Source organism: Elephas maximus, chromosome 3 (assembly GCF_024166365.1).
Source record: "Elephas maximus indicus isolate mEleMax1 chromosome 3, mEleMax1 primary haplotype, whole genome shotgun sequence".
Taxonomy (NCBI): domain Eukaryota; kingdom Metazoa; phylum Chordata; class Mammalia; order Proboscidea; family Elephantidae; genus Elephas; species Elephas maximus.
In genome coordinates this window covers 7,362,990-7,384,988 of record NC_064821.1, presented here as the reverse complement: position 1 = coordinate 7,384,988, position 21,999 = coordinate 7,362,990, and the positions used below count along the sequence as shown (strand labels likewise).

Below are 21,999 nucleotides of genomic sequence, written 5' to 3'. Positions count from 1 at the left end.
CGCAGCCTTTGTGCGGCCCACTGCTGGTGACTCAGGCCCTGCAGCGGGTGCCCTCACCTAGTCTTGGCTGGGTGAGGGGACAGTGGTTTCCCAACAGCACTGACAGTCCTGGCCTCATGGGAGGGCGGGGCGGGGTAGGGGAGGGGCCGTGATTCCTGAGCATCTGGGCTGGGTGGTCCCTCTGTACCCGTGCACCAGGTGGGTCCCTGGCTGCAGCTTGGCCAGGTGCTGCACCTCGGTTTCCTCCAGCGCAGGATGGGTCATGGGTATCCCATCAGGTCGCAGTGCTCACCAGGGAGGGAGTGTGTAAGGCAGGCCTTGTAAGTTTGGGAGCAGGCTCCACACAGGGAGGCATTACGCCCACTGCTGCATCCGCCACTCTCATTGGCCGGGCTGAGCTGCTGGGCTCGTGGCCGTTCGTCCGGAAGGAGTCCGGGCCCTTGTCCTCTCCAGCACTGAGCACCAGGGCTGCCTAGCTCCTCAGACCCCTGTGGGAGCCCTCTCCCCAGGGACAGCACCAGCCTGTAGAGAAACCTGGTTATCACATCAAAGTCCAGGGCCTTTTGGTCACTTGCACGTGGCTCACGGTCTGCCCATGGACCGCTCTATAAGCCTCCCGAAATGTGCCTTGTGTCCCCTCTCCACTCAAGCACGGCCGTGCGGAGGCCACACAGGTCAGGGCCCAAGGGCCTGCGTGCCCAAACATAGCTTCTCGCGTTGCCGCCACTCAGCTGTCGGCATCTGGGCTCCGTGTTGCCCACTGTCTCCTGTGGCGTCGTCTGTCAAGGTCCCTCAGCAGCAGCCCTCTCAAGAGGGCCTTCACAGTCGCACTCACCCAGCGCGGCGCTTAACTCTTGGGGCTGGCTGGTCAGAACCGCTGAGGGGCTCCAGCTCACAGAGCAGTTCATCTGTCCGGGGAGGCTTTTGGCCTGGGGGGCAGGGGAGCGGGCCCTGCCAGGAGGGAGTCACAGCCAGGCGGAGGGTGGTGGTGGGTGCCGTCCGTCGATTCCTGACTCCCAGCGGCCCCTGTGACAGAGTGGAACTACCCCACAGGGTCTCCTAGGCTATAATCTCTATGAGAGCAGATCACCAGGTCTTTCTCCCCCCGAGCCACTGGGTGGGTTTGAACCGTCGACCTTCTGGTTTGCAGCTGAGCTCTGAACAGTTGGAAGGAACAGCACATCCTAGGCTCACGTGGGCTCATAAAGGCTGGTCGGTCGTGGAGGCTCGAGAAGGCAAGGCGAGTCCTGAGTTCTCTGGGTGAGAATGGGCAAGTGGCCCAGAAGAGACTGAAGGGGTGGTTTGGCACGATAGTGCCCAGAGGAGGGCTAGGGTCTGTGGCCCAGGGCTCGTCTCTCACTTCCCTCCGGTGAGGCACAAGAAGGCCTGGGGGCCGGCACAGCGGAGGGCTGGCCAGGGTGCCCTTGCTCAGAAGGAAGGCAGGCGCGGCTGCATGCTCCGCAGCCCCCCCCCCCACTCACTAGAAGAGTCCCGGCTCACAGCGGCCCCTCACTTCCCTCTCTGGCAGCCACTACGCTTGAGACCTGCCTGTTTGACCGCCACCCAAAGAAGTGAAACCACCCCATGAAATAAAGTGGAACACCCCAGAAGCCCTGGTGGGGAGACCGGGTCTTTCCTTGCGACTCGTCAGCAGATGAGGGAGCACAGCCCCCGTGAGGACTGTCCCTGGGCCCTGTACAAGCTGCGTTTCCTGCCTGCACCCCCATGCAGGGGGCACCACTTTCCCACACTGAGGCCTCCCCTGGGCTGGGGTGTGAGATGAGGATCTGAGGTGCAGTCAAGTGGAGAAGCACTGACTACGGGCACCCAGCCTGGCCCTCTTCTGGACCTGTAGGGGACGGGAGACAAGGATGGGTGGCAGGCCCTACTCTGGACTTGTACACTCCCCATCAGAGGGACAAGACACACAGGGAGAGTCTGATGGTCAGAAGGGTGGGAGGTGGGTATGGGTACTGGCTGCCGAAGCCTACCCAGTGCTCTCAGCAGCCCTGAGAGGTGTTGCCTGTCATCCTCCCCGTTTCACTGAGGGAAAACTGAGGCTGGGTGTGGCCACTCTTCCAGGACCCCACCAGGAAAAGGCGGTGGAGCTGTGTCCTACCCAGGTAGGCCGGCCTCACTGCTCACTTGTAGGCTGGTGCCTGCCCAGGGCCTCTGCTCACGTGGAGGCCTCAGAAAGTGCAGAAGGGTCCTAACTGAGTGAGCAGAGAGATGGCTCTGTCGGGGCAGGGGTTCTGGAGCGGAGACTCGAGGGAGTGCAAGAACTGCATGGGGTAGTGGAGGACTGGCTGTCCAGGCACGCCGAGGGGTAAGACCAAGAGGGGACCCATGTAGCCATGTGGTGCGTGGACACGCCTGCTGCCTGGCACAGGCCGGGGCCGCACTGTTGCCTCACCTCCCATACCCACTGTCTTCAGCCACCTCTGACCACGAGGACACTGGTGGTATTGTCAGGTACCACGTTCTGGGGTGCTTTCTGCAGACGCTGTACTTCTTCACGCTCCCGGCAGCTCAGTTGGAGGGCACAGTGATGACTTCAGTGCTCCCTCCTGCCCCCACAGCCGCCCTCGTCCCAGCACACCTCCACCTGCTGTGAGAGGGAAGGGCCGAGTACCAGTGGTCGTTCCTGCCGTTCTGATCACCAGGCAGCTCCTCAGGGCACTGGTGCCAGGCACCCGCTAAGTGCTTCTTAAAGACTCCAGCAGCCCCTGGGCTGGGGGAGGCATCCCTGTCCTGCAGTTGGGGCCCCAGAGCTGGGAAAGGCTCGGCAGCCCCCGCTGTCCCAGGAAGTGAGTGTCTGATGAGTGTTGGGCCCCCCCCAAAACCTGTGCCCCTTCAAAGTCTGTGCCACCACTAATAGCTCACGCTACCTTGTAATAAAAATGTTATTTCTTTTTTACAAAATTCAATCCTAGACCTTTGAGAATAGGGGCAAGCCCCTAGTTGATTTCTACAGGGACTTTTGTGCCAGAGCCTCCTGGGTCAGTGTCAGCTGAGGGTGTGTGTGTCCCAGGCAGGGCCAGCCCTGTCAGGTTCTCGCCTGGTGGGCTTCTGCCCCTTCCTGAGCACCACAGCACACGCAGTGACAGCGCAGAACCACAGAGGCCCTCTGAGTGCCCGTGTGTGGCTCCGGCTGGCCTTCTGCCTGCCAGCCCCGACCCAACCGACCAAGTCTAACACCCACACTGCTGAAAAGTGCCGTAGGGTGCCCTGGGCCTCAGGTCTGCGTCTGCCCCTCCTGGGGTGACTTGGCATCTGGCACCTTTGAGTGTTTCCTGCAGGTTCAGACGCCACCATGACCAGCATGAGGCCTTGCCTTGGGGGACTCCCAACCTGGTGGGGCACTGAACTTGAGACAGGCACCGAGGCATGGAGGCGGGTGGCAGGTGACTTCTGGCCCCTAAGTGAATGGCTGGCTTGGCTGACTGCATAGGGCGGCCTATGACCTGGCCCTTGGTCATCCTCTCAGGCCCCTCACAGAGATGTCCCGAGTAGAGATCTGGAGCTGGGCCCTCACCAGGTTCTCCTGCTCCATGTTGCTGCGTGTCTGGTGGATGGCATCCTGGGTGGGTGGGGCTGCCACTGCTCCATCTCCTCTGAGGCTCACACTGTCCCCCCCTTCTTGCCTACAGCTGGTCAGCGAGAAGGTTGGTGGTGCCGAGGGGACCAAGCTTGACGATGACTTCAAAGAGATGGAAAAGGTAACGGGGAAAATCGCACGTCACCAAATGCTGGCGGGGGGGCACCAACTAGAGGCCTCTCTTCTTCTGCCTCACCAGAGCCCATAGTCCAAGGGGAGGTGGAGGGGGCCAACCCCCACGTAGGCACAGAGGGCCAAGAGCAAAGGGGCCTGGCTGGGGTCAGGGGAGGGACGCGCATCAGGCGGACGTGGTGAGTACAAGGCCTTTCCCCAGGCCACCGGCAGGCACCACTGGGGCAGGGCCTTCCTAGCAGGGAGGTAAAGAGGCCAGGCCAGCCTCCAGAAGCAGCCAGTAGTTCTCCTCGTGTGGGCTTTAAGGAGGTGCCCCCCCAGGCAAGGGCTATCCAGGTGCCTGTAGTCTGGGTTTGGGTGCCACGCTGCGAAACCCTCACGCTTCCTCTCTTTACAGAAAGTGGATGTTACCAGTAAGGCCGTGACAGAGGTGCTGGCCAGAACCATCGAGTACCTCCAGCCTAACCCAGGTGGGGATGCCAGCCAACTCCACAGGTCTCTGTGTCCCTCAGGAAGCTTCTGGTTGCCAGGACATGAAGGGGGATCGTATAGGTTCCCAGAACTTAAGTGCCCAGATTAGGCAGGCTTCAGGCATAGCTGGGTCCCAGAGTCCCGCGGGTGTCCTCCGGCAAATGCCTTCGCCCCCTCCGTCGTCTGGCAGCACAGGCTCCTTTGTGCTGGCCTTGTTCTCCAGCTGTGAGTTCCTTGGTTTAGAGTCCTGTCTTTCCCCCAACTCACTCACTCAGCCAGTTTCAGCTGGATGCCCATCCTCAGTTTACATAGGCCTGGGGCTGGGGTCGCGTGCCCTTCCCCTGGGGCCTTTCCCGAGAGGAAGGGCGCAGGCGCAGACATCGCCTGGAGACCCCTGCCAGGGTTGAGGAAGAAGTGCAGCAGGCAGCCCCAGGGCTGCGATAGCGGCGGGTGCCCTGTGCCCAAGCACACCTGCCATCTGGGGCACTGCTACCCAGACAGACAGGAGAGGGTACTGCTAAGCCACTCTCAGGCTCTGTGATGGGGGGGAGAGGGCCCCAGCCTCGATGGGAGGCCTCGGAGGAGGTGAGCTCACTTGGGCACCATCGCCCTTTGCTTCTTTGTGGCTGACAGACGGGGAAGAGGATCTCCCAGGATGCCTGTGGGAGCTGCCAGTCCACTCTTTCCCTGGCTGGGCCCCTCTGGCTGAGGGAGCACTTTCATGATAATGGCGTGGGTGGGGCAGGGGAGCAGCCACTATGCTGTGCACACCTGGTCCCGTCCCTTTCCAGCCTCACGGGCCAAGCTGACGATGCTCAACACGGTGTCCAAGATCCGGGGCCAGGTGAAGAACCCCGGCTACCCGCAGTCGGAAGGCCTGCTGGGCGAGTGCATGACCCGCCACGGCAAGGAGCTGGGCGGCGAGTCCAACTTTGGTGAGTGGCTCCCGGCCACCACAGCATCACCATTCTCATCACCTCCAGGGCTGTGAGGGGACGTGGCGACAGCTGCCCACGGGGCCCAGCGTGGTGGGCTCAGTCGACGGCTGCTGTAGGTCACTGAGTCAGCAAACACCCACCCAGTGCCTCCCAGGGCCGGGGACTGACCTCACAAAGGACACACAGGGCAAAACAGTGTCACCATGTACGGGTTGGGCTGAGCAGACAGCTGAGCCTGTGTCCGGCAGGCACGCGTGACGTTGAGGCAGGCAGTGAGGAGGCGAGCAGGACAGAAGGGGTGAACTCCAGAACCTTCTCAGTGCTGCCCATTGCCCCGAGGCTGTGAGAATTGAAGAACTGAGAGACCTCCCTTCCCTCTGCTGCAGAGCCCACCCTCCACACCACCCCCCAGCAGAGCCTGCATCCCCCTTAAGGGAGAAAGGGGTGGCTTGGCTATTGTGACTGATATATTTTAGGGCCCTGTGTTTTCTCTGGATGCCTGGTGGTACAGTGGTTAAGCCCTTGGCTGCTAACCGGAAGGTCAGTGTTTTGAACCCACCAGCTGGAGAAAGATGTAGCAGCTGGCTTTCCTGAAGATTACAGCCTAGGAAACTTTATGGGGCAGCTCTGCTCTCTCCTGCAGGGTCACTATGCGTCGGAATTGACTTGATGGCAGTGGGATTGATGTTTGCTCTGAATTCTGGTCCTCTAGCCCCTGGCTCTGGTTTGGGCAGCAGTTTAGAAGTTGGGGAGTGTGTCAGCTAGAGGGCCCATGTGAGGTGTCAGCTAGAGGGCCCATATGACGGCCTTTCGCTGCCCCCAGGTGATGCCCTCCTGGACGCGGGGGAGTCCATGAAGCGCCTGGCCGAGGTGAAGGACTCTCTGGACATCGAGGTCAAGCAGAACTTCATCGACCCCCTCCAGAACCTCTGCGACAAGGACCTGAAGGAGATTCAGGTGCTGACCCCTGCCATCCCTGTCCCCATGCTGGGGCAGGGTGACCCTGACTCATACCTGCCACCCTTGTTCTGTCCACTGACCCTGCTACACCAGCAGGGGCCTGCCTGTGTTGCCCGCGTGGAGCTGCTGCACCCCAATTCAGTCCTCGTCCCACGCTGAGTGTGGCAGCCCCGCTCTGGTCTCTTCACTCAGCGCTGCCTTCTGCGTGCTCACACACACACCCCCCACGCACGTATGCACACCCGTGCACACACACCCATACAACACACACGCATATGCTCATACACAGACCACAGATGTATGTACACCCACGCACACACGTACACACACAAACACCACGTGCACATGTGCACACACTTGCTACACTCTTGCACGCACTCAGGAACTCACACAGCTCACAAGGACGCTCATTACACACACATAGGCACACTCACATTTGGACACACTCCTGCACTCATACTCAGTGTGCACTCATACACACTCGTGAACTCTGCACTCACGCACTTTCGCACACTCGAATGTACACACGAACACACACACTCATGCATCATCACTCATGCACACACTCGCACATTTTAACATGCTCGGTACACGCACTCATGAAACCACACACCACACATACGCACACATGTACTCTCACTGGTATACACACATGCACATTCACACGTTAACATGCACACACTCTCATACTCCCGGCCTGGGTGCAAGTTTCCCCACAGGAGAAGCCACAGGGACATTGGTTGAGGACACACCTGGGCCATGCGCTGGCGCTGCCTGCCTGCATGTAGCTCCAGTCGTGACATGCGACCCGCCCTCCTGTGCCGCAGCACCACCTGAAGAAGCTGGAGGGCCGGCGCCTGGACTTCGACTACAAGAAGAAGCGGCAGGGCAAGATCCCCGACGAGGAGCTGCGCCAGGCCATGGAGAAGTTCGAGGAGTCCAAGGAGGTGGCCGAGACCAGCATGCACAACCTCCTGGAGACGGATGTATGTGCGCGGGGGTGCCACACGGCCTGAGGGGTGCCAGGGTTGCTCCCGCACAGTGCTTGTCCTGGGGCTTAGTGCCCGCTCAGGTGCTCAGATAGACAGGCAGCAGGGCTGCTGGATCTGGCCCTCGAGGCTGGCGACAAGCAGCGCGACCTGCCCATGGTGCAGTCTGGCACGGCAGTGCAGGGGACTGGGGCCCTGTGGCCTAGAGGCAGCCTGGGAATGGGGGTCACCTGCCGCCGCCGAGCCCCTCAGCCCCGCCTGTGTCCCGCAGATTGAGCAGGTGAGCCAGCTCTCTGCGCTGGTGGACGCGCAGCTGGACTACCACCGGCAGGCGGTGCAGATCCTCGAGGAGTTGGCTGATAAGCTCAAGCGGAGGTGAGCCCGGCCCCTGCCCTCCACTGCCCCTGTGGCCAGGCGCAGTCCCTTCCCTGCTGGAACCTCCAGCCTGGTGTCCGCGGGTGGCAGCCACATTCTTGCCTGGATTCCTGGGGGGCGGGCTTTGGCACAGCCAGACGCCTCCGGGCGACCTCTGCTGGCTGCAGGGGATGTTTGACAGTGCGCGTAGCCCCGGGTCCCCGCTGCCCTAAAGCCTGGAACTGTTGTTTTAAAAAGGAATTCTAATGTGATGTTGGCGGTGGTGGTGGTAAGCGGTCAGGTCAGTTCCAACTCAGAGCAGCCTCGTGTAAAACAGGACAAAACGCTGTCCGCTCCTGCGCCATCCTCACAATCATCCTTATGTTTGAGCCCATTGTTACAGCTCCTGTGTCAATCCATCCCGTTGAGCATCTTCCTCGTTGAGGGTCTTCCTCGTTGATGGTCTTCCTCAGATCCATCTGACATCAGCCATGCTATCCCTGGTTCCACGTCCTCTTCTGAAACCGGCCTGAATTTCTGGCAGTTATCTGTCGATACACTGCTGCAGCCGCTTTTGAATGATTGTCAGCAAAATTGTACTTGCGTGTGATATTAATGATATTGTTCTATAATTTCCACATTCAGTTGGATCACCTTTCTTGGGAATAGGCCTAAATACAGATCTCTTCCAGTCAGTTGGCCAGGCAGCTGTCTTCCATATTTCTTGGCATAGACGAGTGAGCACCTCCAGCGCTGCATCTGTTTGTTGAAACATCTCAATTGATATTCCATCAATTCCTGGAGCCTTGTTTTTCGCCAGTGCCTTCAGAGCAGCCTGGACTTCTTCCTTCAGTACCATCGGTTCCTGATCATATGCCACCTCTTGAAATGGTTGAATATCGACTAATTCTTTTTGGTATAATGACTCTGTGTATTTCTTCCATCTTCTTTTGATGCTTCCTGCATCATTTAATATTCTCCCCATGGAATCCTTCACTATTGCAACTCGAGGCTTGAATTTTTTCTTCAGTTCTTTCGGCTTGAGAAGCGCTGAGCGTATTCTTCCCTTTTGGTTTTCTATTTCCAGCTCTTTCCACACGTCATTATAATACTTTCTAGCCGCTCCTTGGAGTCTTCTGCTCAGTCCTTTTCCTTCGTCATTTCTTCCTTTGTCTTTAGCTGCTCGACTTTTAAGAACAAGTTCCAGAGTCTCTTCTGACATCCATTTTGTTTTTTTTCTTTCTTTCCTGTCTTTTCAGTGACCTCTTGCTTTCTTCATGGATGATGTCATTCCACAACTCATCTGGTCTTGGTTGTTAGTGTGCAATGCGAGAAATCTATTCTTGGGATGGTCTCTAAATTCAGGTGGGATGTACCCAAGGTTATAGTTTGGCTCTCGTGGACTTGTTCTAATTTTCTTCAGCTTCATCTTGAACTTGTATAGGAGCAATTGGTGGTCTGTTCCGAGGTCAGCCCCTGACCTCGTTCTGACTGATAGTATTGAGCTTTTCCATCGTCTTTCCACAGATGTAGTTAATTTCATTCCATCTGGTGAGGTCCATGTGTATAGTCACCGTTTATGTTGGTGAGAAAAGGTATTTGCAATGAAGAAGTCCTTGGTCTTGCAAAGTTCTATCGTGATCTCTGGCATCGTTTCTGTCAAGAAGGCCATATTTTCCCACTACTGAGCCTTCTTGGTTTCCAACTTTCGTATTCCAATCGCCAGTAATTATCAATGCATCCTGATTGCCTATTTGATCAATTTCAGACTGCAGAAGTTGGTAAAAATCTTGTTTCTTCATCTTTGGTCTTAATGGTTGGTGCGTAAATTTGAGTAATAGTCGTATTAACTGGCCTTCCTTGTAGGCCTATGAATTCTACTGTAGCACCAGTATATAACACCTCACCGTTACAAAGCACGTGATCAAATACAGGGGCTCACTCGCAAGGTCCAGACTGAAATCCTGGGCACGGGACCCGGTTCGTGTCCGTGCACTGCTCTGGCCGCACAAAGTCACACAGACCAGCAGGTTAAAGTTGTGCCACCCCAAGTCTCTGTGGGGTGGGCTTTACTCTTGGCCTTGACCCCCGGCCCCGGGCTGCTCCGGGCTCCCCTCCTGCACAGGATGCGCGAGGCCTCGTCACGCCCCAAGCGGGAGTACAAGCCCAAGCCCCGGGAGACCTATGACCTCGGAGAGCTGGAGCAGTCCAACGGGGGCTTCCCCTGCACCACAGCCCCCAAGATCACAGGTATCGGGGGCAGGTCATTTATCCCCAGCTTGGGGGAGGTGGGGAGGGGACACTGGCGGCGGCCGAGTGCTACTAGTCTCCCATGATCTTTGGGGAGCCCTGAGGTGCAGCCCTCAGCAGGGGCGGGAGCAGGGCCCCCTCCGGCTCTCTACAAAAAGGCCCCATCGGGAGTCAAGTCTGCGCCCATGTGCTCAGCCCCCTCCACCTGGTTTTCAGCGTCTTCATCCTTCCGGTCTTCGGACAAGCTGGCCCGGACCCCCAGCAGGAGTATGCGTGAGTGTGCCGCGGGGCCGGGGGTGTCCTCATCACTTCTCCCTTGACGTGTACACTCCTGTGTGGCAGCCAGGCTGGCCCAGGCTCCTGCCCCTCCCGAGTAGGGGAGGAGCCCACACTGCCTGACAGCATATGTGCTGGCTGCCCACCAACTTCTGGGCACAGGGTGGCCCGCACCGTGGGCCAGGGGGCTACAGGGACACACATTCCAGCACCAGGGCCTCTGCCTCTGGGCCTCAGTTTCCTGGTGTGTACAAGGAGCCCCGGTGGCACCCACCTCATGCACCTAGCCCAGTGCTCAGCACACCCTGAGTGGTGGCTATGGTGGTTGGGGGCTCTGATTGTCCCTCGTTCCCCCTGTAGGATAAGTGACAGTCCCCACAGCCCTCTCCCATCCCCTGGCACCTGGCCCATCTTCCCAGCAGCGCTGATGAGCAGTTAGAGAGCAGGGGTCCTGGCAGGAAACACAGGGTCAGCCAGCAGCAGGACCAGGACAGAGGCCAGGCAGGCGAGGGGCAGGTGTGGACACCCTGCCCTGATGCCACGCCCCCACCCCCCATCCACAGCGCCCCTGGACCAGCCGAGCTGCAAGGCCCTGTACGACTTTGAGCCCGAGAATGACGGGGAGCTGGGCTTCCGTGAGGGTGACGTCATCACACTCACTAACCAGATCGACGAGAACTGGTACGAGGGCATGCTCAACGGCCAGTCAGGCTTCTTCCCACTCAGCTACGTGGAAGTGCTGGTGCCCCTGCCGCAGTGACCCGCCTACCCGCCCTGGCTGCCCATCCGGCTCCTAGCCGGAGCGCCCCTTGCCTCGCAGCGTGGTGGCAGGAGAGCCTGCATTGGGGTTCCCCAGGCCTGTCCCCGGGGTTGCCCAAGGTACTGCCCATGGCCTCGAGGCCTGGGCCTGAGCAGGGCCTGCTGGGAGGGGGCAGCATGGCCATTTACAGGCTCCCACCTCTGGGGTGGGCGTCCCTTCCCCCTCCAGCCAGCTGTTGGGGCCCTGGCAGTCTTTCTACTTCCGCTCACTGGCTCCACCCTCAGCCTAGTCGGACCTCCGGGCGGGGCTGACACTAAGGTGCTCTCTGAAACACTAACGTTCCCCCTGATCCCTCCAGGGTGGACCACTCTTACCAACACGCCAGGTCCCCCACCTCCGCCCTGCCCAGAACTCCTCGCCTTAATGGGACAGGCTTGATCCGTGTGAGGGGTGGGTCACAGTGAGCCACCCCTGGTTTTAAACCCCCCAAGGCTTCCTTCCCAGCCTGTTGCTGGCGATGGGCCCCCAGGGCCCCCAGCCCCTGCTCAATCAAAGGCCCTGACCCAGGCTTTGCACGGAAGCCACCTTCCTGGAGCTGAGGGCCCTCTGCAGCCACCCCAGCCAGGGCCGGCCCCCATGCCCTCTGTCAGCTCTGCCTGGGGCACGGGGCCGGTCGTGGCTGTGTCCCCGACCTGTCCCAGGACCAACCGTCCACCCCCAGGGTGAGCTGCCTTCAGCACCCCCCCCACCCCCCACCAGCTGCTGTCTCTGGGGCCTCTCTCACTCCTGCGGGGGCTCTGCCCCACCTCACCCCCACTCTATCTCACACCCCTTTCAACCTCTTACTGCCCCAACCAAGCACAAGGAGGGGTGTCTCAGGCCACAGGTGCCACCACCAGCTATACACACACACACCCAGACACCCTCAACACGGGACCACGGGCCCCGGCCCCAGCCCAGTGATGGTCAAGCACAAAGGCTTCGATGAGTGAATGTACCTAGACCCTTGCTGCTGGCCCAACCTGGGCGTTAGCCATTGGCCTCGACCTGGAGCCCAACGACTCCCCTAGACCATGGAGACAGCTCTTGGGAGGGGGAGACCTTCTAAGAGCAGAGCCCCAGGGCTCCGGGCCTTGCCACACCTACATTCCCCACCGCTTGCCCACCTGGACCCCGCCATGTGCCGCGTTGTCATGACGGGGCACAGACATCTCAGCGGAGAAGAACAGTGTGGCCTCAGACGCGGTATCTCATCAGCTAGGGCATATCGAAACGTAACCCTGATTTTTTAAAAGAAGTATTAAATGTCTTTGTATGCTCCGTTTCTGTGTCCTGGCCCTGGTGTGGGGGCAGCCAGACACAGTGGCCAGCCCAGGTCTCTCAGCAGGGGGGACACTCCCCCGATGCCTATTCTGGGCAGCGACCCACGTGGCCTCGTGCGGCTCCCTCCCCATGACTGCGCACATGCAGACACGCAGGCTCACGCCAGCTGGACTGTATGGCCCAGAGGTCATTCCCCACAGCCACACGCAGGGGGCCGCACTGGGATCCAGCCCACCACCGCCCCTCCTGCACCCAGTGTCACCTTTCCCTGAGGTTTGCCCTGTGGCCGATGCTGCGGACCCAAAGGAAGAGGAAGTCCATCTGCTCGCCCCAGTACGCCAATGCAGAGGCCACGTCCTCGAGAGGAGGAGGGACGGGGAAAAAGGTGGGCTGTGTGCTCACGAGGTCGGTGCCAGGTCCAGGGGGAAGCCCCCAGCCGGCCGCTAGCCCTCACCCGTGTCCCCATCATGAAGTGAGAGACTTGTGGCAGACTCCTCATCTCAGTCTTTATTATCTGAGCCGCTCCCTCTGCGCGAATGCATGCTGGAATTGGACCGCTCCAAGCAAAGCCGCAGGATCAGGTGCACCCCTCCAGGACGCCGCCCTCAGCTGCCCTGCTTGAGGACGCTGTAAACCTGCTCCAGCACGTGGCACAGGCCCGGGTCCTTGGGCGTCCGGCTGGCCAGGGAGATCTGCAACGGGAAGGGGGCTCAGGGGGCTGGCCTGAAGCCACGCTTCCATCAGAAAGAGGGTTGTGGGGCGGGACCCATCTTCAGGTCCCACATCCCGAGTTCCCCCTCCTGGGTCAGCAGCATTGATGTGCTCGGGCCACCCAGCTGGTGGACAGAACTGGCCCCAGCCCCAGGGCTTCCACACCAGTGATGGCCCCTTTGGTCCCCCAGCAGCCCAGCGCCTGGGGGAGGCATTACCATGGTTTCCAAAACCTGTGTGAGGGAGCAAAGCCATCAAGTGTCTGGATGTGTCTGTGCAAAGTGGAGTCGAGGGCCTTCTGAGAATGACTTTCAAGCAGTAAACACACTCATTTAGATGTCCCAGCACCCGTGGGGCCCCCTCAGTTGCCTGGGCTTGAAGCGCCAAGACAGGACATGCCCTGTGCCCCTCTGTGGGCTGCCGCCGTAGTACATACGCCCGGAGCTGCTGCTCCACTCAGATAGAGGGTGATCAAACAGGAGCTTTCCTGTCAAATTCCCGGCAGCGCTACTTTTGTGCAGAACAAGGAAGGAAATTAACGTCACTGATCTCAGACTGTCCATGGGTATGGTCTCGGGGACTCCCCCAAAACTCTTCCCTTAGAAGGGATTTGCATAGGATTCAGGGCTGGGGATGAGACGCTCTGGACTGTGTCACCTTCAGCTTGTCCAGGTAGGTGTGCTCCTGGCTCCAGGGTTCCTGGAACCTCACGAGGTCGGGGGCACCCTTGTAGAACTCCACCAGCAGCATCTGTGGGAGCGAGGCAGAGGATGGAGCTTCCTTCCTTTCTCCCACCTTCCCTCTCTTCCCCCTTGCCCATTGTGTCCCAGGCTAGTGAACAGAACAGAAAATAAACTACATAATATGTTGAATGCAACAAAGGAGAATAACAGGAAAGTGTACCAGGAGGGCCCACCTACTTCTTAAGTCCAGGAAGAGTCCCTGGAGGAGGAGGCTGAGCTCCTGGCAGAGGTGTCCCAAGCTTCTCCCACTCTCCTCCCACCTGGACTTCTACCTACTGAGTTTGCCTCTGTGTCTATGTGGGCCTAACGTCGCTCCTGGCTTAATCTTGTCCTGAACAATGTTAGCTGCCGTCAAGTTGGCCCCTGACTCACAGAACCCCATGCACAGCAGTTCGAAATGCTGCCTGGTTTTTCACCATCCCCATCATCAGTTGCAGGTTGAACTACTGTGATCCATAGGGCTTTCATGGACTGATTTTCAGCTGTAAGTTGCCAGGCCTTTCTTCCTAGTTTTAGTCTGGACACTGCTGAAACCTGTTCAGCATCCTCGCAAAACACAAGCCTCCATTGACAGATGGGTGGTGGCTACATATGAGTTGCACTGGCCGGGAATCGAACCCAGGAGTCCTTCAGGGAAGGCAAGAATTCTGGTCCTAAGCAATAATATCAATGAAATCACCATTGATGGTGGTAGGTGTATACCGTGGAATTGATTTTGACTCATAGTGACCCTATATGACAGAGTAGAACTGCCCCATAGGGTTTTCTAGGTATGGACTGTCAGAAGAAAGAACAAATCTGTCTTAGAATACAGCCTGGATGGCCCTTAGGTGGCTCCTAAGTCCAGTCCCATAGGATGGCGAGACTTGGTCTCACATACTTTGGACGTGTTATCAGGAGGGACCAATCCCTGGAGAAGGACATCATGCTTGGTGAAGTGGAAGGTCAGTGAAAAACAGGAAGACCCTCAAAGAGATGGGTTGACACAGTGGCTGCAACAGTGGGCTCAAACTTAGCAATGACTGTGAGGGTGGCACAGGACTGGGCAGTGTTTTACTGTTGTGCGTGGGCTCACTGTGGTGCCTAACAACAACAATCTTTATGGGAGCAGATCGCCAGGTCTTTCTCTTGTGGAACCGCTGGTGGGTTCAAACCACCAAGCTTTCAGTTAGCAGCCGTACACTGAACAGTTGCGCCACCAGGGCTTCTGTGAAATCGCTAGCTGCAATTTTTTAAATGCAGGTTGAGCACAGAAGTATTTAAAAACGTTCATCCGGGCAGCACCTGAAGTCTTGGAGGGTGTCTCCACATGGGTGTCATTGGCCAGGTGCAGAGCCCTGAGGTGTGCCTGGGATGTCCCAGAACAGCCAAGGGGGGGGTAGTGGGGCTGGGAAAGGGTGGGTTAGGGAAGGGTGCTGGGAGAGGCAGGCGGGGCCGGGATTTTCTCCTGTTAGGGAGGAGGAGGAGAAGAGAAGCCTGGCCCAGGCCCTGGCGTGGTGCCCTGGCCCTCCATCGGGTGCCCTGTCCCCACCCAGGGAGGCTCACCATCTCCTGCAGGATGTCATTAGTCAGGAAGCCATCCTGCACGTAGACCATCTCCACGTCCATGGGGATGCCATAGTCACCCGGCCGTTGCTGGCAGGGACACAGGCTGTCAGAATGGCCTCGCCACCCCCAGTCCCACACTGGGGCGGCAGGGGACAGCAGGAAGTGCCCCTGGGCTGGGAATCGGAGAACCAAGACTCCACACCCGGCCCCACCTTGGGTTCAGGGGCGCAGAGCCACCTTCCGGGACTTGTCGGTGTGACTGGGGAGGCAGCGAGGGGGCCGGCATCCTCCCTTCCCCCCCGGGCAGCTTCAGGAAGCCCCCTGGGTGCCAACAGCAGGTGCCACCCTTTATCTTTGGCCCCACCCTTTCTCACACCCAGACCTTCTCTGAAGCTTCCAATAGGGCCACCATTGGGACCTACCCACAGGTGGGAGAAACAGGACAGAGCCTGTCCCCTGAGAGCCCTCCTAACCCAATCCTGTCCCCACTGCCCAGCCCAACTGCCCCCAGCAGCCCCACCTACCTCAGGAGGCGGCATCACCCAGAAGGGCAAGATCTTGGACTCGGGGCCCGGGTTGCCAGAGTAGTAAGGTGCTGGAGAAGGAGCGGGAGAGAGGGGCTGGGCCCTGGAGCTCAGCTGGCCTGGCAGCCCCCTGCCTGCCCACCCCCGGGACGTACAGCAGAGCAGGGCAAGGCAGGGCTGGAAGCCGTTGCTGGAGCCCTGCAGGCGCAGCTGGTAGTCCATTTGCGCATCGATGTCCTGCAGCGACGGGAGCGCTGGGCTGTGTGGGTGGCTGTGGTACCACCCCACCAGAGACAGGCCCCGCAGGAACAGGCTCTGGTACACCTGGGGACACAGGTGGGGCCTGGGCCAACATTTAATGAGCACCTACTGTATGCCAAGGCTGGGGACACAGCAATGACCAAGACAGACCCTGCTCTGCCCTCACGGACTCCAGAGGCAGAGGGAGAACAGTCAATACATGTCTATAAGAAAGACGTACCCTGTCACCAAATGAGGGGAAGGATGCTTTGTTCACTGCTGTATCCCCAGCTTGATGACTGGCACACTGTAAGTGCTCAATAGTTATAGAGAGCATGGACACATGAGCTGAGACAAACATTCCCGGATGTCACAGCAGGAAATGCATGTGGAAAGAGAAAAGGGGAGGCGTGCCCTGAGCTGACACTCCACTGCTAACCTGATCCACTTGGAGACACTGTGAAGCTCCACGATGTGGGTGTGAAGCTTGGCAACAGACAGCGCGGGTAACGCACTACCCACCATTATGAAAGCTAACAGACTGGCAGCTAATGTTTATTGAGCCTATACTGGGTGCCAGCAGGGGCCCGCAGAGGATTTGATATTCGCAACCATTCATTTCAGCCTTGTATCTTACAGACTGAAAAGGGGCCCTAGTGGCGCAACAGTTAAGCCCTTGGCTGCTGACTGAAAGGTCGGCAGTCCAATCCCATCCAGTGGCTCCAGGGGACGAAGACCTGGCAATCTGCTCCCATAAAGATTACAGCCTTGGAAACCCTACCGAGCAGTTCTACTCTGCCACGTGGGGTCGCTATGAGTTGAAAATCAACCAGAAGGCACCTAATAACAACAACTTCACAGAGGGGGAAACAGGCGCTGGGAGGGGAAGGGACTGGTGAGGGCTGCACAGAGAACGTATAATACCCGGGGTTCAAGCCCCCCCCCCCCGCCTCCTGCACCTCACCTCCTCTTCGGTGGTGGCCGCTGCGTCCGCGTCACCAAGCCGGCTCCGACAGGGGAAGGCTCTCAGCACAGTGAGCACTGCCAGAGGCAGGGGTAAGGCATGGACGTCCACCCTGATCCCAACAACCCCCGTACTCTGGGCCCCAAATACCCACTCTGGCTGTTGATGTCCCAGCGGCCCCCCAGGTACCCCACGACCTCACTCCGAGTCAGGTGGCTGTGGAAGTCCTGGGGAAGGGAGGGGACACGGGAAGAGTGGCTCAGGGTCCATACCCACTCCTTCATTCAAGCGTTTTTTGAGCATCTATTGTTTACCAGCAGTGAACAAGGCAAACAGCTGGCATTCCAGGGGCTTCCTCCCTCACAGGCACCTCAGCCCCCTGCACAGGCCCAGGAGCCCCTTGCTACTGGGCCCCGAGGGACAAGGCCAGGAGGCCACACACCAGCAAGAACAACACGTTGCTGGAAATGGTCACGTTGAATGGCTGGAACTTGTTGATGGCTGCGAAGGATGTCACTTCCACCAGAGTGCGTGGGCTCCTGTAGGGGCCGGGGGAGCGTCCCAAAGCCTCAGGGACCCCTTGAGGCTCTCCCTCCACCCCCAAGGTGCCCCCCCCCCGGCACAGCCAGCTCCCTCCTCCACCACCCCGCCCCACAAGGGCTCCAGGTGAGTTGGGGAGGGAGGCAGGCATGGGGGGGTGGTATCTGACCTTGCAGAATCCCGACTGCCCAACATGCAATAGCGAACAGGCACCCGGATCTTGTTTTCCACGTGCTTCCCTGGGAGTGTGGCCTCTTGGGGAGAGGAGGAGAAAAGGCAGCGTCACAAGGAAGAAGTTCAGCAGAAGCCGCCTTAGAAATCAGGCAGTGGGACTGGGAAGTCAGGCCACGGGCTAAGAAAAGGAGAGAGGAGCTCAGGAAGTCAGAGGACGACTTCAGAAAAGTAGGCAGCGGGCCAAAGAAATCAGGTGCCAGGGCTAGGAAATCGGGGAGGACTTTAAGAAACCAGGCAATGGGGCAAAGGAAATGCTTCAGGGGGGCAGGAAGTCAGGCAGCACGTAAAGAAATAAGGCGGTAGGACCAAGAAATGCAGCTTTAGAGCTTTAGAAGTCAGGCGGCAAGAGCGAAATTAGGCAGCGGGGCTTGGAAATCAGCCAGGCATCTTGGGGAGAAGGGCTGAGCAGAATTAAAGCCTGACCTGTCCAGAGCTGCCTCCCCCACCCGCTTCCCTCCGTTTCCCTCCTCCCCCAGGCTTCTCACCCTGGTGGGTAGGCTCCGAAGGGCCTTTCCCTGGTGGTCTCCGGGTCTTGTCCTCTGCTGAGACCCCCGCCGGAACTTCATCTTCTTCCTCCTCCATCAGCAGCTCCTCCTCCTCCCCTTCGCTGGCTGGGCTCTGGCAAGGTGCGGGAAGAGCGGCAGGCAGGACCCTAAGCTTGGTGCCCCCTACCTTCCTGTAGCTGCTGTGAGCCCTAGGCTCCTGCAGTTTCCCCCAGATGCCCACTAGAGGGAGTAAGCGAGCAGAGGCGGCCGTAGGCTCAGCTCAGGCCTGAGGGCCTTCCAGTAGCCGTTTCACAGGTTTGAATCCTGTCTGGGCCTCTTACAAGCTGTGTGACCCTGGGCAAATGTCTTAACTTCTCTAGGCTCTGTAAAAGGCATGAGGACCGCGTCAGGTGAAATGAAATAACGTGTGCAGAGCATTTAGCAGATACGCGGGGCTTCACATGGATTATTTTATGAAATTATCTCAATAACCTCTCCAAATACCCAGAACCTACCCACTTCTGCCCTATTTGAAGGTCCTCACCCTGGTCCAACCCCATCATTGCACACCCGGACCAGTGCAGTCACCTCTTCCCTGGTCCCCCAGCTCTCCTCCCTTGCCCCGTTTGTTCCCACCTCAGCCGCCAGAGGGCGCCGTGAGCACCTGAGTCAGGGCCCATTCCTCCTCTGCTCACAGCCCTCCACGGCTCCTACCTCCCTCAGGTAAAAGCCCAAGTCCTCCCCGCAGCCCACAGGGCTCTCCAAGACCTGACCTGTCCCCTCCCTGTCCTCCCCTTCTCCTCTCTCCCCCTCTCTCACTCCGCTCCAGCCACACGGCCCTCCTCACTGTTCCTCCAAATCACTGGGCTGGTCCTGCCTCAGGGCCTTGGCACAGGCTGTTTCCTAGAGATCCCCCTGGGGTCTTCCCTCCCTTCTTTCAGTTTTCTGCCCAAATGTCACACGCTGATCTCAGCAAGGCCCTTCCTGGCCCCCTTGCTTTCCCCCAACTCCCATCCCCACCCTTGCTTATCTGTCATCTTCTAACACACTGGAGGACTGATTGATCATGTTTCCTTTCTCTCTACAAGGACAGGGATTTTTCTCTTTTTCACTCCCTGTGCAGAAGAAAGGCCTGGCAATCTGCTCCCATAAAGATCACAGCCAAGAAAACCCTATGGAGCAGTTCTACTGTGTCACATGGAGGCATGCTGTGTGTCCGGCACCTGGAATAGGACCGGGCACACAGTTGGAGCTTACTAAATACTTGCTGAATGAAGAGCCCTATGACACGGACATCATGTACATTTTACATACGAAGAAAACTGAGGCACACACAGGGTGTTTAGCCAAGTTCACCCAGCTCATGAATACTCAAAGAATATAAGCTACTATTATCTTGGCATTCGAGGCCCTCCAGGATCTGATCGGTCAGCATTTCCAGCCCCATCAGCCACCCAGGACACCTGCACCTCCAACTACATCAGCTAATCCTGACTCCCTAAGCAGCATGAGTTGTTTTATGCCTATGTGGCTTTGCATATACCATTCCCTCTCTCTGGAAAACCCCTCCCTTCATCTTGCTCAGACAAAACTCCTACTCATCCATCAAAGCCCCAGCTCCAATGCCCCTTCTCTCTGGCCCACCCCAGGTAAGTCAGAAGGGACTGGCTGTGGCAGGAGGCTGAGGGACGCACCTCGTCAGCAGCAGCTGCAGGCACGTGGAGTTGGTGCCGCCGGAGCCAGGTGGCCTTGTACTTGTCCAGTTTCTGGCCCTTGTACTTGACAGAGGCCCAGCCGCAGCCTGACTTCTTGGCCGGGTTCACCAGCTTCTTGCAGTGTGTGGCCCAGGCGCTGGGTGAGTTGAACACCTGCCCTGTCTCCTGCCACACAATCCTCCCGTCTGGCTGCAGGTCCCCCACGAACTTCTTCCCCTGTAGTGACAGTGGACTAACTAGGGCGCTCCTCCAGGAAGCCCTCCCTGACCCCCAGGCTGCTCTTTGGCTTTGGCACCTACTTCCCACTCCAGCACCTCCTCCAGGAAGTCTTTGTGGGATTCCCAGGCCAGCTTGGGTGCCTTGTCACTACATGTGTGTCTACCATCAGAGCCCTGAACATTCTGTATTAAAACTGCCCAGTTACGCGTGTCTCCCCCACTGGACTGTGAGACCCCAAAGGCAGGGGACTGGGTCTTGATCATTGCTGTGTTCCTGTGTTCCCAGCATCCAACACATAGCCAGTGTTCAAATCAAAAATTGCTCCCATTCGCAAACCTGACAATAATAAGAATAACCAGTAACCATCTGCTATCAGTGGATTCTGACTCATGGCGCCCCCATGTGTGTCGGAGTAGAACTGTGGTCCATAGGGTTCTCAGTGGCTGAATTTTTTTGGAAGTAGATCACCAGGCCTTTCTTCCGAGGTGCCTCTGGGAGGAAGGACTGAAACCTCCAACCTTTCACTTAGCAACCAAGCATGTTAAGAATAATTGCACATTAGGAGTAAGAACGGTAACAAACATTTATTAAGCACTTACTGTATAGCTGGCAGCGCACTAAGCACTTTATTCATTGGGGGAAAATTGCCCGTTTACAGATGGGAAAACTACCACAGAGACTGAGCGATGCCACACAGTCAAGAAGACCCTGTGCAGGTGATTGCTCCTCTCCGAGCCTCAGTTTCTCCTCTGTGGAAAGGGTGTTTGGGGCCCGATGTCCTTCCGCCTATAAGGGTGCACCCTGAACCTGGCTGCTCCGTGCCTCGGTTTCCCCCTCTGGGATCTGGCCCCAATATCTGGGATCTTGCTCCAGCGGGGATGGTATCGTGAGGGGGCGCTCACCAGGTAGTAGATGGAGAGCACCCCGGAGCCCGGCTCCAGCAGCGCGTCTTTGAGCAGCACCCTCAAGGTGACTGCGCGCCTGGTGAGCGCGGCCCCCGGGCCACCGCCGCCCCCGGCCCCGGCCCCGGGCCCGGCCCCGCCGCCGCCGCCGCCGCTGCGCCCCCCGCCAGCTCCCGCCGGCCGCTCGGGGTCCTCGGCCTCCGCCTCGTCCTCGTCCTCATCCGGCGCCTCCTCGCCCGCGCCGCCCGCTGGGGACAGCGGCTCCGGAGCTGCGGGCGGCGACAGGCTGCATTGGGGCCGCGCGCCCCCCGCCGCCGGCCCGGCGCCCCTCGGCCACCGCCCCCCGCCATACCTGCCATGGCCGCACCTCCCGGGCACCGCGCGGCCCGGCCTTTCTTCCCCGCACGTGACGCGGCTCCGCCCCGAGGGCGGGAGGAGCCGCCGAGCCATTGGCCGCTGCCTAGGGGCGGGGGCCGGCGGGGAAACTGAGGTCGCCGGGGTACCAGGGCGGGAGGCCGGGTCCGGGGACGCAGTGCTCCAGGACCAAGGGGGCAACTGCGGCCTGAGACCGCCGATCTTGGTGGGACGGGGTGGCTGGGAGCGCAGCTCGTTGATACAGCGGGGAAACTGAGGCCAGGAATCGCTGCTTTCGGGGGGCTAGTGGCTCGGCCGAGGCCAGTACTTGTTAGGTTGAGGATCGGGACTGGAGGGCGCGGGAAGCCCAGCCCGCTGGGATGAGCGAGGAAAGAGGACCACGGCCACCGCTCTGGAGGAAAGCTGAGCCTTCGGCCGTTGAGGTCAGAGGGGAAACTGAGGCCCGGGTTGACGAGCCACGGCGCCCGGGGGCTGCGGGCTAGAATCCGGAAGCAGCCCTTGCCGGCTAAGGTGGGTCTCAAACGCCCAATTCGAATCAGTCTCTAAAGGGTTAACTTGCAGCCTCCCGCTTCCAGCTAATTCCATGATTGGGCCAGAAAGAAGCCCTTCAACCAGTTATAGGCGGGCCATTTTTTTCTCTAACCAATCGGCAGCGGCCCCTGGATTCTCTACTCACAATCAATAGTAAACTATGGCTTCCGCCTAGTTGCGCCTCAGCCAATGGGCAGCCGGCCACCTCGACCAATCA

General features: G+C 58.9%; 2 protein-coding genes across 4 annotated transcripts in view; one reads left to right on the top strand and one right to left on the bottom strand.

Annotated features, from left to right (window-relative positions):
* Positions 1 to 12,050, top strand: part of SH3GL1 (SH3 domain containing GRB2 like 1, endophilin A2) — a 46,149-nt gene extending 34,099 nt beyond the window's left edge. For both annotated transcript variants that reach the window (XM_049876442.1, XM_049876443.1), the window contains exons 2-10: positions 3,651 to 3,719; positions 4,128 to 4,200; positions 4,993 to 5,136; positions 5,963 to 6,096; positions 6,927 to 7,085; positions 7,360 to 7,463; positions 9,568 to 9,692; positions 9,909 to 9,965; positions 10,532 to 12,050. In XM_049876442.1, coding sequence (XP_049732399.1) covers positions 3,651 to 3,719; positions 4,128 to 4,200; positions 4,993 to 5,136; positions 5,963 to 6,096; positions 6,927 to 7,085; positions 7,360 to 7,463; positions 9,568 to 9,692; positions 9,909 to 9,965; positions 10,532 to 10,728 — 1,062 coding nt within the window. In that variant the 3' untranslated portion in view covers positions 10,729 to 12,050. The remainder of the gene's footprint in view (positions 1 to 3,650; positions 3,720 to 4,127; positions 4,201 to 4,992; positions 5,137 to 5,962; positions 6,097 to 6,926; positions 7,086 to 7,359; positions 7,464 to 9,567; positions 9,693 to 9,908; positions 9,966 to 10,531) is intronic.
* Positions 12,051 to 12,108: 58 nt separating this feature from the next.
* MPND (MPN domain containing) lies at positions 12,109 to 21,779 on the bottom strand. 2 transcript variants are annotated; one of them, XM_049876440.1, is made up of 13 exons: positions 21,229 to 21,779; positions 20,877 to 21,145; positions 19,735 to 19,971; positions 18,041 to 18,173; positions 17,491 to 17,575; positions 17,224 to 17,320; positions 16,936 to 17,008; positions 16,782 to 16,858; positions 15,733 to 15,901; positions 15,578 to 15,648; positions 15,051 to 15,140; positions 13,420 to 13,512; positions 12,109 to 12,743 (listed from the first exon to the last, which is right to left on the bottom strand). In XM_049876440.1, exons 1-13 carry the CDS (start codon positions 21,233 to 21,235, stop codon positions 12,657 to 12,659), a joined length of 1,488 nt encoding a protein of 495 aa, XP_049732397.1. In that variant the 5' UTR covers positions 21,236 to 21,779; the 3' UTR covers positions 12,109 to 12,656. The 2 variants fall into 2 exon arrangements, with proteins under 2 accessions (XP_049732397.1, XP_049732398.1); XM_049876441.1 differs by having other exon boundaries at positions 15,733 to 15,814.
* Positions 21,780 to 21,999: the final 220 nt, after the last annotated feature.

What these genes read in the sequence shown, in the direction of transcription:
- MPND (XM_049876440.1), bottom strand. An exon ending in CTGGGACATCAACAGCCAGA is followed by an intron (nt 16,859 to 16,935) that starts GTGGGTATTTGG and finishes TGCCTCTGGCAG; the next exon opens with TGCTCACTGTGCTGAGAGCC. An exon ending in CTGCCTTGCCCTGCTCTGCT is followed by an intron (nt 15,649 to 15,732) that starts GTACGTCCCGGG and finishes CTCCTTCTCCAG; the next exon opens with CACCTTACTACTCTGGCAAC.